At 32.9% G+C, this 14809-nt stretch overlaps 2 protein-coding genes across 2 annotated transcripts; one reads left to right on the top strand and one right to left on the bottom strand.

The window, feature by feature from the left end:
• Positions 1-559: 559 nt before the first annotated feature.
• On the bottom strand, positions 560-3013 carry LOC104738381 (uncharacterized). The gene is made up of 4 exons (XM_019234592.2): positions 1282-3013; positions 981-1185; positions 730-902; positions 560-630 (listed from the first exon to the last, which is right to left on the bottom strand). Exons 1-4 carry the CDS (start codon positions 3011-3013, stop codon positions 560-562), a joined length of 2181 nt encoding a protein of 726 aa, XP_019090137.2.
• A 10123-nt stretch (positions 3014-13136) lies between these two features.
• Positions 13137-13709, top strand: LOC147929844 (uncharacterized). The gene has a single exon (XM_087480748.1). It carries the CDS (start codon positions 13137-13139, stop codon positions 13707-13709), a length of 573 nt encoding a protein of 190 aa, XP_087336874.1.
• The last annotated feature ends 1100 nt before the right edge of the window (positions 13710-14809 follow it).

The raw sequence follows: 14809 nt of genomic DNA on the forward strand, positions 1-14809 counted from the left end.
CGAGTTGTTACCTACATTTTAAACTAGAAACACTTTTTGAACCTATTAGAATAAGGATAATTAATTCACACATAAAGGTATAACCTCACCTGTATTTAATATTTAGTTTTTTTTGGTCTGTATATATATGAAATAAAGACATAGAGAACACATCAATAAAAATTATTTATTTCATCATTTGTAAAATATAATAGGAATATATCTAGAATAACTTTTATTTTTATTCATTACAGAGCCGGCCCAAACCATAGGTTGATGAAGCATGTGGTTCCGGCCAGTTTTAATTATAAGCAATGTTTTGAAACCCGAACCGGATCGTGAACCGGACTAGCTCTCGGGTCACCGGGTCATTGGGTCAACCGGTTCGACCACGGGTCAATTGAATAAAATATATTTAATATATTTATATAAAATAAATATTTTTTAAAATATTATAAAAAAAAGAATATCATGCTTAACAAAGTATGAAGTTTAATAATAGTAATAAAATGATTAAAACTTTTAAATCCAAATAAGAAAAATAAAGAACACTAATTAAACATCTCCAAATTCACTACAACTAATTTTGGTTATCTCCACCATCATTTCCTTCATACTCTTCAGGTGGCATAGTGAAGTCTTCGTCAAAATCTAAAACATTAAAAAATTACATAGCTTAGTCAATGTAACATATAGAGTAATACAACTAAAATAAAATTCTAAGAATTTAATCAACAATTTAGAAGTTACCATTAGAATTTTCAGGGTTCATCTCTTCATGATCTTTAGGATATTCTTCAGCAAGAGCATTTTCTAATTCATCAAGTTCAAGTTCACCTGCTTCTTCTTCTTCGATAATCCAAAACTCTGTCTTATCAATAGATTCGTAGTCAACAGGATCATATGATCTTTTTTTCTTTGACCTGTACATTAAAGAAACATGTAACATGGTACAAACTAAATAAGCTAAATAAAAGATAAAAAATTATAGTGACACTCACCTATGTTGCAGACGTAGATTGTAGTGCACAAAAACAAGATCATTAAGTCTTTGATGCTCTAGTCTATTCCTCTTCTTGGTATGAATCCTCTCAAATACAGACCAATTGCGCTCACATCCAGATGAAGAAGCGGTTTGACTAAGAATTCTTATTGCTAACTTTTGCAAATTAGGAGCATCAAAACCAAAATATCTCCACCATTCATCTAAATATCCATAAAATTAGATCAGATTACTATATAGCACAAAATGCAAGTCAAATTTATGTGGACCAAAAAAAAAAATAATGTTGTATAAGATACCTGGCTGAGACGTTTTGCTGCAAGATAGAGCCATAGGGCGAGAAAAGCTGCCTTCACGTTCTCTATACATCTTAAGCTCTTGAAAAAGCTTTGTTTTACTATTCTCTGTTTGTTTCTCAAATAAATTCATCAATCCACTCATAACCTCAGGCTTGTCAGAAAATGTAGGATCATAGATGAAAGCTGGGTTCAAATAGTATGCTGCAGCATGAAGATCATGACACAACATACGATCCCATCTCCTATCAATGATGTTCGTATAAGGCTTGTAGAGAGGGCGTTTTCCTTGGAACACCTGTTTAATGCCTAATCTTGCTCGATACATCCCTTCATACACATATGGCAACGAAGGCTTCTCATCAGCATCACAAATGCGTAACAAACGGATGATAGGAGTCATAATCTTGACTATTATCAAGCAGTCATTCCACATTCGCTCATCCAAGATAATCAATTTAGCTTCCTTTGCTTTAGATGTTTTGAAAAGCTGCTTAAGTTCATGATCAGTACTTGTAACCAAAGCTTGTAGATCTTCTTTATGTTGATGGAGACTTTGTAGAGCAATGAAATTTGTAGCAAAACGTGTCTCTCCAGGACGAATGATCTCTTTCCAACCTGGTCTTTTTTTGACCCAATTCAAAGTCGACTTATGATTGTAAACAAAGATGGTTACCTTAGACATACGATGCACTAAATTGTGAACAAAAGGGAGTTTCACAACATCTTCCAGAATCAGATTGATACAATGAGCTGCACATGGAGACCAAGCAATGGTGGGAAACTTTTCAACAAGAAGCTTTCCTGCAGCTTTGTAGTTGGGTGCACTATCAGTCACAAAATGAACCACATTATCTGAACCGATCATACCCACAAGTTCAGCAAACAAGTTGCATAAATTCTCAGTACTTGCATAGATATCAGAAGCATCAACTGACTTGAGAAATGTAATTCCTTTAGGACAATAAACTAAGAAATTAATCAGTGGCCTTTGTCTTGTGTCCTTCCATCCATCTGCCATAAGAGTACATCCAGTACTACTCCATGTACTTCTAAACTTATCAATGATCAAAGAAACTTGTACCTTAGCATCTCGCAACAATCCAACACGCAGAGCATGGTATGAAAGGCCTACATATCCATGACCCATACTTGCTACCTTACTCATCATAGGCTGAAAAAGTGGAGAATTCACAGCATTCATCGGAATACAAGCATCATAAAACCACAATGCAACAGACATATCCACATCATGTATTATCTCTTTACTCTGCAAACACGCTTTTATAGTAGGTTGAGTCTGATCACGCACACCTCTTTTAAAGTATTCATGTAGATCAATTCCTTGTTTCCTCCTCTTTTGACTTGGGCCAACATCGATATCATCTCCATCAACATCATGAATTTCAGGACCGTCTAAGTTTGTATCATCCAAAACAATATTTTTCTTCTTCTTGCTCTCAATTTCTTTCAGTGCGTTCATTATCTTAAATCGCACATCTGCAGTAATCTTCGAACACGCATCTGTATCCCCTTTCACGCCAGCAAGATGGTGTTTCATCCTATTAATTCCACCTCCTTTTTTTTTTTTGTGACAAAAGGTACATTCCATAATCGTTTTTCCTCTTGCGTCTTTTGATTGAATGACATACGACCAAGCAATATCACTTTTTCCTCGGACTAAACAATTTGCAGCTGCTATTTCTTCATAGTTTTCATCTTCCTCTGTTACCATTTCCTGTTAAATTCACAACATAGAAAGAGAAAAAAAAATACAGATTTGAGACATATGGACAGGATCATGATCGTTTGCTAATATATATTTATATATATGCAAGCATCAGGATGAATAATTATGACACAGGAACACCTAACGACTAACGTATTATATGTGAAAAAGCAGAGTAGTCACGATTAAAGCAGAGTACCACGAGAAAAGCAGAGTAGCCACGAGAGTTGGAAAAAATTATACTAATATTCAAAATCAATTGAACACATGATCATCAAAAATAAAATGGAATTTTCAGAATAATGGACAAAGATTAGAGATAGAACACTCAACGGTTCTTACGCAAGTATGAAAGATGGTAAAGAAGTTGAAGACGAGAGGGAGGTGTGTGAGTCTTGTGACGCCGTCTAAGCTAAAAGGTTCTAAAAATAATTGATTGAAACTGTAAAACCCTATTCTTTTTTCCAAAAATCAAGTAATTTTTTTTTGAACCGGTAACCGGCCGGGTCAATTGGTTCACCGGGTCACGGGTTAATAGCGGGTTTTTATGGGTTTTGCCGGGTTTATTACTACCGGTTATTAGCACTATACCCGAACCGGTGAAGTGTCCGGGTCGCGGGTTAACCGGTCGGACCGGGCGTGAAAACATTGATTATAAGTTTTTTGGTCATATATCTCAAAATTCTCTTTTGGTTCAACCGATAAAGTATTGACTATGGAACTAACTAACAAGTTTGATTTCCACAACATAAAAAAGTGTTTAAATACAATGCTTTTTGGATATGGATTAGAATTTTTTGGATTTGGGCTTGTGGCCCTATAAATGTCAACGACCGCTCTACATAGTTATAAATTGATATTTGTTATAATGGGAATTGTTTTTTTTGTATATTACTCTATTACAGAAAATACATTATATATATAGGGATACAATATTAGGGTTTACGTTTTATATTTATGGGCCGATAATGGGCATCCATATAACAATATATTCATTCATAACACTACCTCCCTTAGATGACCATTATAAAAATGTAGTCCCAAATGCTGCCTCGTTAAAAACCATACCAGAAAATCCTAGTGGGAAAAACGTTAAGAGAAAAATAGTGCATCACGCTTACTCCCCCTCTTGAATACATCACTTGAAATCTTCAAAATGACGCAATTCAATATAATGAACTAACTTCTTTGTAACACTCCGACCGCCACCACTCAGTGGGTCCCATGTCCAACCCAGTCTATGGGCCCACTTTCCTTAATGGGCCTCACGTCCTCTCACTAAGCCCGTGAGCCTATCCATATTCGACGACCGGTTTGCTACGTCCGGGAGGTTTTAAATACTTGTTACCGTCCCTACAAATCACCACACAATCTTTCCCTGTGTTTTGTCCTTACTCGCACTGTTCCGACAGTCGCTTCCCAAAAGGTCACCCATCCTGAGACTACTCTAGCATAAGTGCGCTTAACTCTGGAGTTCTCTCAGGACCCTTGACCGAAAAGATAAGTGCACTTTGGTAACATAGGTGGACAAATAAATTATTTTAAACCTCTCGGCAAGTCTCTGAAACCGGGTTGTCACATTCTTGAAGTAGTGGTTGAAGACGCTTTGGTAAATGGTTCGCTGAATGTTCACTTGAACAAATTTGTACGACATGTATATCACCGTACATCACCATTCTTCTGCAGGCTGTTGGTCTCTTAGATGACTCATCTTGATCATTATCTTCATCTCTCACGATCTCATCAATGTATGTCAAAGACTTTGAAGGTGATAGTCTTTCACCTTTGGAATCATAATATTCCTTTTCAGGTGTTTATCTTTCGCATGTTCTTTTGTTGTCTCATTAAAAACTTTTCATGGAAAAACTCAATGGGATAAAAACCATGATAACGAAAAAAGAGTACAACCTTGATTATGATCATTTCCCCCCCCCCCCCCCCCTAAAAGCATCATCTTTAGGTTATGCATTATGATCATATATATCATAAATGATCTGTTATAGACAGCGCTTTCAGGTACAAACTAATATGATCATCATATATCTTACTAGGTCATCGAACTTTAATTCATTTGAATCCCTTTCGTATAGAAGATCTATTTGAACTTTAAGCCCAAATATTCTTTTATTACATACTATCTTCCAAACAATCATCTTATACATAGGAGTTATTGATACTCTCCTTGTAAAACTTTCTCTTTCAACTCTTCTTCTTAGTATGGTACTGCAAGACCATTTTTCTATGTAAGATGATGTAAGCATCTTGAGATAACATCTCTTTCATCCGATGTCAAATCTGTAACCTCAAGAAATTTCATGCAATATCTGATCTTATACAATCCGATTTCTCCATCTTTCAGGAGTAATATTTCATCATTGATTATTTCTCCATATATTCCTTGATATGTGAAATCTCTGTCGAAGATATGATAATATTTTCTTCATAAACATATTTTGCACTTGTTCTTGTAACTTTCTATCAACAAGAACCACTTGTAAGTGCAGAAGAGACAAGAGACACATACAATTTTTCTTTTAATGAGGTTCAGCAAATGCCTACGTCCTCAAAATTTCTTGAAAATTACTTGAACACAATCACAATTAGTGTTCAATCTCGGATTTACACAACCTAAGATCTTCTCTTAACTTGTTCCTGATTTATTTTCAACCCATTATGAGATTCCTAAAATCAATAACAATGATCTACACCCATGATTCTCTCATAGACATAAACTTTCACCATTTTTCTCCTCAAAGGTGTCAAAAGTCTACAAAACTTTTCTTGGTTTTAGAACGTTCTCGAAGGCCATAAAATATTTCTTTTAACAATATAATCCCTTAAAGGGATACTCTGAATCAAGTCTTGCCTTATTTTCGAACTCATAGGGATCTAAATAGTGGCTTCCACCAAAGAGAATACATCTCTCATAAGTATTTTCTGAGAATCATTGTACTACTACACGTACTTAATTTCTCATACAGATCCACTTATGTTCCACCCATTGTACACTTTTAAGTGTAAGGACTACAAGTCCAAATATTATCTCTTCAAGAGATTTGAACTATTTCATAGCTATTTCTTTCAATGATAAACCAATCATTCTTTGTGTACACTTTTCAATAAAACTTTCTATTAACCGCGGTTTATGATCCTCGATTTTCATCAATAAAATCATCAACTGCAATACTACATGCAAACATATTACGACGTCGATTTGCTTATTGGTTCCTTTTCATTCTAGACATGACTCAACTTGTTCAGATTTCCTTTCATTATGATTCTCAGGTACCTGAATCTCTTTCTACTCATGTCTAAATCTCTTCTAGAGATTTTTCATAACTCTTTCCTTCCTCGTTGCCATATTAAATTATGCTCCTTTTCTTTTATGAGGATGCTTATATTTGGAACCAAAAGTCTATCACACTTCATGCGATCTATAGACTTACTAGGAGTTGATCTTATCCTTCTAGGACATTAATTGGAGCACAACTAATATATGTGACTTTTTCACTCAAGGTCAGAAAATGGCTCTTGCATGCTTTTAGCATGTTTGCAAACTTTGCCAATAAATTATCTTTCTAATTTCTAGCGCACATTTCTTAGTACGAGAATCAAGATAATTTTTTTACAATATATTTCTTTACCAGCTGTTTATTTTCTCCCCCTCATGTTGGAAAGACTGATTCATCGAAGTAACAATCTCTGCATCTCGAGATATTCAATCATCAAGAGAGAACTATATCCAACATATTTCGAACATCTTTCAAATTCCATCGTATATCACTGTGGTGGAGCAACTTAACATGTATAAACATATTTCGATAGAATTTATTTGGTTTCTGACCCAAACCAATTATAGTGGGGAGTACTCATAATAATTTGTTGGCCTATGCAAATTTATTTACATATAGAGTCATTTATGTCAATTACTTAGCATGGTATCACCACCATTGTCAGTTAACCAAATCTCTCGCAAACTCAAGGTTGAAAGTTGATAATAATAATATATGGTGGATGATCAGTCCATAATATCTCTTTTGAATACATACCAGAAAATTGACATTATCCAAATTCATGGGATCGGTGAAAGTCATATAATTTCGGCTTGCTTTGTAAAGCAGCACACATAACACTAGGAAAACTCTTTAGGTTCTCTAATGAGTCTTTACAGAAATTTTTGATTATCTATTCGCATCACTACTGAACCGGGATGACTTAACCAGTCATGCCAAACAGTGAGATTTTCATTAAACCTTCTGGTTTATTATACGCAATTTATTTTCTAGATAATGCATGTAATCTCTAAAATGTTTTTCTTGTCTTGGGTAATACTTATGATTTCAAAGTATTTTCTTTGCTTATTGTCTCAACATGATTACGTTTCAAATCCTCAAGATTTGCACTTTCATATGAGTGATTAAACTCATTTTGGGTGTGAACATAGTCTTATATTTGTTTCATGAAATCAGAGATAATCACTTTGCTGTGTGTGAGATTCATGAATTCTCCCCTCGAGATGATGACATTTCATGTCTATCAATCTCTGATTTGAATCCCACTTTATAATCAATAACATTCTCAAATTGGGGCATGTATTATATCTTAGACCATTTCGACTTTGAGACTAATTGGGAGACTATAACACATTAATATCAAATTGTATTCCCATAGACAATAGTATATATACTCTTCAAGAGCTTTCAATACTTTTTCTACTACTTCTTAATATTGTAGTAGAATAGTGGAAATTCTCTCACACTAGCTTCTTTCATCGTCATATATATATGAGATAAGTAACTCTTGTACTTATTATTCACTTCTAGTGGAGAAACTAGTCCACATTGACCGTGACTTTATATATCATATCCACATCTTGACCACTTTTGTAGCTAACAGTCTCATCCTGATGTGGCCTTCTCTTTTTCCTCTATAGCATAAAGTCATATTCACTTCAAATAATAGACCAAATCAATAAGATGTGATTCATGATTATTCATCAACATCTCATAATTTTACTCAGTCACAAATAACAAAATTTTATATTTTTAAAAATACATTTTTCACTATATTGTGTCTACATAACAACAATATTTTGTGACAAGTAAATTATGTATTTTCTAATATCTATTAAAAATATTATTTTCAATTATAATTTTGGTAATAATTGAAATAAGTTGATTTGTATGCTTTTACAGACTTTTAGCCATTTACTTTCTTTAGATTATTCTAAAAAAAACTAGGCACTTAAATCTCCTCATATAAGTGATGCCAAGAAGACATGATCAATAATCATTATTTAGTAATTTGTTACTAAATTTTCAATTTATCACCATAGAAGTTGGAGGACATGATTTAAAATATTTCATGATAATAAAATATCTATTTTTAATTAGATTTAAGTTTGTGATTTAACAAATAAAGTAATTCACAAACATTATAAACAATTATATAAATGAATGTTAAACATTAATTTATTTTTTTCTTTATCTTTTAAGCCCACATGAAACTATGGAACCATTAACCTATCATGGAACAAGCAATAATATGACGTGTGTGAGATTTCATAACGTAAAACACACAATTTTTTTTTTTTTACTATTATTATGTGTTGATTTATAATTGTTTTAATTCCCACTTAAATGATTCTCGAACCAGAAAATCTATGAATCAAAATAATTATGATTTGATTAAAGCATGAGAGACTACTTATCTCGTTAAGGATGAGTGATCGGAGATTAAAAAGTAGAAGCTCGACAAACTTCAGTGACTAGGCATTAAAGCTAACCACGTGAGAGGATCGGAGGTTGGACAACAACACCGGCCAATGATCATTTGCTTACTCGTTTTCACTATGAAATCCTTCATCTCAAAAAGGGAGCAAACTGTTATTCAATCATTGACTAAAATTTAACACAAAACTTCATAATTTATTTACAATGAATCGAAAGATTATACATTCACAGCACACATACACGTCTATATACAGTGATACGTACAGGGATTCTCATGCTAAATTTTTACATCATTAATCATGAAACAAATATATATTAATATAAAACAAGTGACAACTATGATCGGGAACAATCAGATGAATCATATATATAAAAGTAAGGTTTCACTCTCTTCTTATTGGTCCATTTAGTATTTAAAATTTTTAAAATTAATAATTATTTTAAATTAAATAAAAATATAATAATGTACATTAATCTATATTTTAAATCCACATTTTACTACTAAATTGTAATTGAAATTACATAAATTATGAATTGACTATTTTATTTGACCATTCATTTCATTCCAACACACTATAAATTATAATTGTAACTCCTCTAATTAAATTATATTAGAAATGTAACTTTCAACCCTTGGAATCCCATAAATAATCATTCTCACATCATCATCCACCATATCTAGAATCCTAAATATTTTATTTGTTTTGTTTATCTTCTTGCATGGGTTCAAAACTCATAGTAAGAATGTGATTATATAATTTGTACAATTTTATTTCTTTGTTTTTATGTATTTCTTCCTTCCTTCTTTGTATTCTTATTATTTTTAATTTTCAATTACATATGTATAATAAATTATTTTAGAAATGTAACTTCCATCCCTTGAAATCTTATAAATAATCATTCTCACATCATCATCCACCATATCTCATATTCTAAATATTATTTGTTTTGTTTATGTTCTTGCATGGATTCAAAACTCATGGTAAGAGTGTGATTATATACTTTTTTAGATTTCTCTTATATTTTGTTCAAATTTATTTGTTTGTTTTTAGGTATTTCTTCCTTCTTTATTTGTGTTCTTCTATTTTTAATTTTCAATTACATATGTATTATAAATTTTTGGTGGCTGTAAAAAACAATTATTCACTCTCTCCTTGGTCCATTTAGCATTTAATTTCTAAAAAATAATATTCATTTTTAATTAAGTAAAAATATAATTATGTACATTAATCTATACTTTAAATTTACACTTTACTACTAAATTGTAACTGAAAATACATAAATATGAATTGACTACTTTTTCATTCATTTTCATTCAAACACACTATAAATTATAACTGTAACTCCTCTAATTAAATTATTTTAGAAATGTAACTTTCATCCCTTGAAATCTTATAAATAATCATTCCCCACATCATCATCCACCATATCTCAAATTCTAAATTTTTTCTTTGTTTTGTTTATGTTGTTGCATGGGTTCCAAACTCATAGTAAGAATGTGATTATATAATTTGTACAATTTTATTTCTTTGTTTTTATGTATATCTTCCTTCCTTCTTTGTATTCTTATTATTTTTAATTTTCAATTACATATGTAACTCCATAATTCTAAATGTAACTTCCATCATTTCTAATCATATAAATAAGCATTCTCTCAGTCTCTCATTCTCTCGTATTGGCATTCTTTTACTATCTCATTTTCACATTCTGTCATTCTCTCATTCTCTTCTACAATACCTCAAATCATTTTTCGTTTTTATTTTATTTTTGATTTCTTATTTTTGTTGTATTGGTTGTAAAAAACAAATGAAATATCATTGTAAAATTTTATTGCTAAATTTTAATTTTAGAGACTACATGATATATATTTTACATTGTTCTTATTTTAAAATATTCATCTACATTATCTAATTTGGATTATTATCTTATAAGTAATCATTCTCTCCTCCTCTCCCACCAATATCAAATGTTGTTATATCTCATATGTGTTGTAAGAGTTTGATTCTATATTTTAATTTAGAAAGTATTATATATATATATATATATATATATATTACATTGTTCTATTTTTTAAAGATTCCTCTCCATTATCTAATTTGGATTACCATCTTTAGTAATCATTGTCTCCTCCTCTCCCACCAATATAAAATGTTTTTATATCTCATATATGTTGTAACTTGTAAGAGTTTGATTCTATATTTTAATTTAGAAAGTATTATATATATTTAACATTGTTTTCAATTTTTATTTTATTTATATAAAAATAAAATATTTCTTTTATATTTCTTGCCTTTCTAATCTATTAATATTTATTTTTTAAATTTGCAAATTAAATTTAAATTCACATATGTTGGTTTTAACAAAAAAAAATCAACTTTATTTGAGAATTAGATGTTCCTATTCATTTTTAAACGATCAATGTGTAACATAATATATATAAACATTTTGTCTTGCAATCACAAGTTCCATTTTCATTGCTTAACTCCATGGTTAAACTATAATATATGTTGTCCTGTTTGTAGGAACATCAACATACTTATTTAATATAATTAAAAGAGCATATGATTAATCGAAATAAATATTTCTCCAAATTTTATAATTCAATCAGTGTGAGTGTACTTATTACTTTGAAAAACCTTTACACTGAAGTTCATAAAATCATACTCCCTCCGTTTCAAAATATAAGATGTTTTAGAAAAGTTGTTTGTTTCATAATATAAGATGTTTTCAAATTTTTATGTAACTTTTAGATTAGTTTAGTATTTTATATTATGCAGTATTGTTTCTGATTGGTTGAACTTGTTAAAAGTAAAGACTTCTTAATCTGCGTGCTTTAGTTAAAACATCCTATATTTTGAAACGGAGGGAGTATAAGAAAACTAAAATACTATGTCACTTCAAATTTGGAAGGAAACACATGATATTCCTTTTTAAAAAAGTCAAGACACATTTAAAAATTTAATAATATTTAACTCACTTTAAAGGCATAAAAGGTCATTTAACTCAAAAATAACTTCTATCCAATAATTCCATACATTCCTCCCACAAATAATATATATATATATATATATATATATATATATATATATATGTTCAAGATTATATTTAAATATTACAGAATTTTTTAGTTAGCTAAACTTATAGTCACATATATACAATATATATACATAAGAATTTATATTACTTATTAACACCATAATTCGACCCATTATTTACTGAACTCAAAATTGGTTTCAAAGCCAACTAAAGAAAAACAGAAATGATCTTATTGATATTAGACCAAAACATGGGCATATAAACATAATCACTTACATGGAAGATAATTACTTTTTAAAAATAACTTATTATTGCAACATCAACGTATGAAGGGTTTACATAAGCAGTTAATTAGATAATCTAAAACACAATAAATGTATTGAGAACAATATCAGTCAATGATAAGATTGGATCCTCAAAAGCAAGAAACAATATCCTCATAATTCGTAAAATATAAATGCCACAATTGTACACATCCAAACGAAATGATATAAACATATAGTGTATAAATACAAGTGACTGCGAATCAAAACCAAAAAACAAGAAAGTGTCAACTACACTACAACCCACGCGTTGCCAAGGAAGCATCTAGTAAATACAAAGTATCGCTAAGGATTATAATTCAGAATACCGGTATACTAAACTTTTGTCTCAAAACCAACGATGGACAAACAAAACAATATGTCTGACCAAGCGAAATAATAGAATAATTAATAAAATTCCACTATACATGTATTCGTTGATGATGTATTTGTGACAACACAAAGATCTCATGATATGGTAATTTAATAATCATCGAACAAAGCAATTGGAAATTACAATAACTCATATCAAGACCATGCGTATACGATTCGATAATAGCAAAAACAATAAATTAAGTTATTACAAAAAATACATGTTGGTCCATAGTACAAAATGTCAACTCCGGCGAGTTTGAAATTGCGTCCGATGAATAGCATGTCCAGCTCCCCCACATCTGATGTCCCCCCCCACCAACTTCAGACGAGCTGCGACTACCCCGCTACTGGTAAACTTACTTTCTTTTCCTCTCATTCATATAGCTGTGTTGGAACTCCGAAGCACGATCAAGAGGTTCTCCTTTGAAACTGTGCTACCTTTGTTACCAGTACAATTTGCTTTGTTTGATTTCCTATCCAGAACACTCTCACCCTGTGTGAAGAACTCTTTGAACTCTCTTGGAACTATCTGTCCTGAAGGAATTGAAATCTCTCACCTCAGTGTGAAGAACCTTTACGCGACCTACCACGGGAAATGGACGAAAGAATACCTTACCACTTGAAAGGTAAAGGTAAGGAGGATGACTTTGCCCCACCTCCACGCAACGGATAAGAGCCCCGGAGATGGACAACTCAGATCTGATACAAGAAAACTCGCTAACGCTTATGGGACGTCTCACTAACCCCTCAGTGCAGAGACTCTGGTATTTCATCCCCTTCATTTCAAACAAGTGGAATCTGAAAGGAAAAGCTATAGGGTCAGATCCGGAAAATGGCTGCTTCCAATTCAGATTTGACTATGAAGAAGATCTACAGAAGGTGCTGGATAATAGACCTTACCACTTTGATCAATGGATGGTTATCCTCCAAAGATGGAAACCAGTTATATCCGCCTCTTTTCCATCAAAAATACCCTTTTGGATTAGCGTCCAAGGACTTCCCAAACACTACTGTAAGCCGGAAATGATCTCAAGCATTGCTGGAGAAATAGGAGAGATCCTAGAGCTCGAAATCACGCTTTCTCAAGCAAGGGTTAAAGTTCTTCTCGACGGGCTCGGACCAATACTAAAGGAGACGGTAGTGGAATTCCCTGACGGAAGCGATATTTTAGTCTCTCTCGATTACAAGCACCTGAAAAATCACTGCAACAATTGCCTCTGGTTGACACACGAGAGAAAGAATTGTCCTGGACTATAGAATACTAGTGAAAATCATGTGGAATTCCCTTCGAGAGTCTCCTCTACAGAAAACATAGCCGAGAAGCATATCAGTCAGAGACAATCCCAGAGTAGATCTGTATCTGGTACACAACACAACAAAAGAACTAGTTTCTCATATGAAAACATCTCACCTCCCATGAGTTCACACCCTAGCCGAGATTTTGGGTACATGAGACTCACAAACTCAAGAGGCTCAAGAGAAACTACTCCTAACCTGAGGAGAACAACAGAAAGACAATATCCACACTCAAGAAACCTATCCTCCAGGGGCCAAAGAGGCGAGTCCTATTATAGAGGCTGGTACCACAGAGAAAATACTTCCTCATCGCTCCAATGGAGAGAAAAGGCAAATGCCAATCCTCATGATGTAGCAGACACTTCTGAAACCTAAAGAACATGATGTACTCCGCTGGAGAGAAATGTAAAGGCTTCTCCTCCCCTCTTAAATCAACAACTGAGGACTGTGACCGTTCCCACTCTTGAGGAGACTATGGGGGAGTTACGAGATGTGACGGTCCAATATGTTTCTTGTGCGGACCCTACTGAGAGTGATGCTAGAAGGAGAAGGGTAATCCAAGGCGAAGAAAAAGACCTTATGGCGGAAACGGCGGCTAAGATCATTGCTGCTGCGACTGAAAATGTTTCGAGTTACACGCAACGTGAGGAAAACCAAATAGAGGGAGGAATGACACACACTCAGGTACCCCCCACTGAAACACCAGACCATAATGCGCTCTCAGACACAACCGGAAAGAAAAAAACAAGGCAGGCCTGCACAAAAGAAGATGATAAGTAAAAGCCCACTGAGAATCTCTGGTGTGAAATCACAGAAGAGAAACATCTACATAGCCTTAGGCTCACCTAGGAGAAGACCAAGTGTGGACAAAACCACTACAACAAGAGGCGAGTCTCCAACCCTAAATCCGCAAGCAGGCCCATCCGGTAGCAGAGAACCTCAAGGCAACCCAAGTACCATAGAAGCAAGACAAGGGGATCCAAAGATCAAGCTCATACCTACAACAAGAAAGAAACTGGTAGATTTTCAGAATCCACCAAAACCTCTTCCTTAAGAATTGT

Source organism: Camelina sativa, chromosome 13 (assembly GCF_030686135.1).
Source record: "Camelina sativa cultivar CO46 ecotype springtype chromosome 13, ASM3068613v1".
Taxonomy (NCBI): Eukaryota; Viridiplantae; Streptophyta; class Magnoliopsida; order Brassicales; family Brassicaceae; genus Camelina; species Camelina sativa.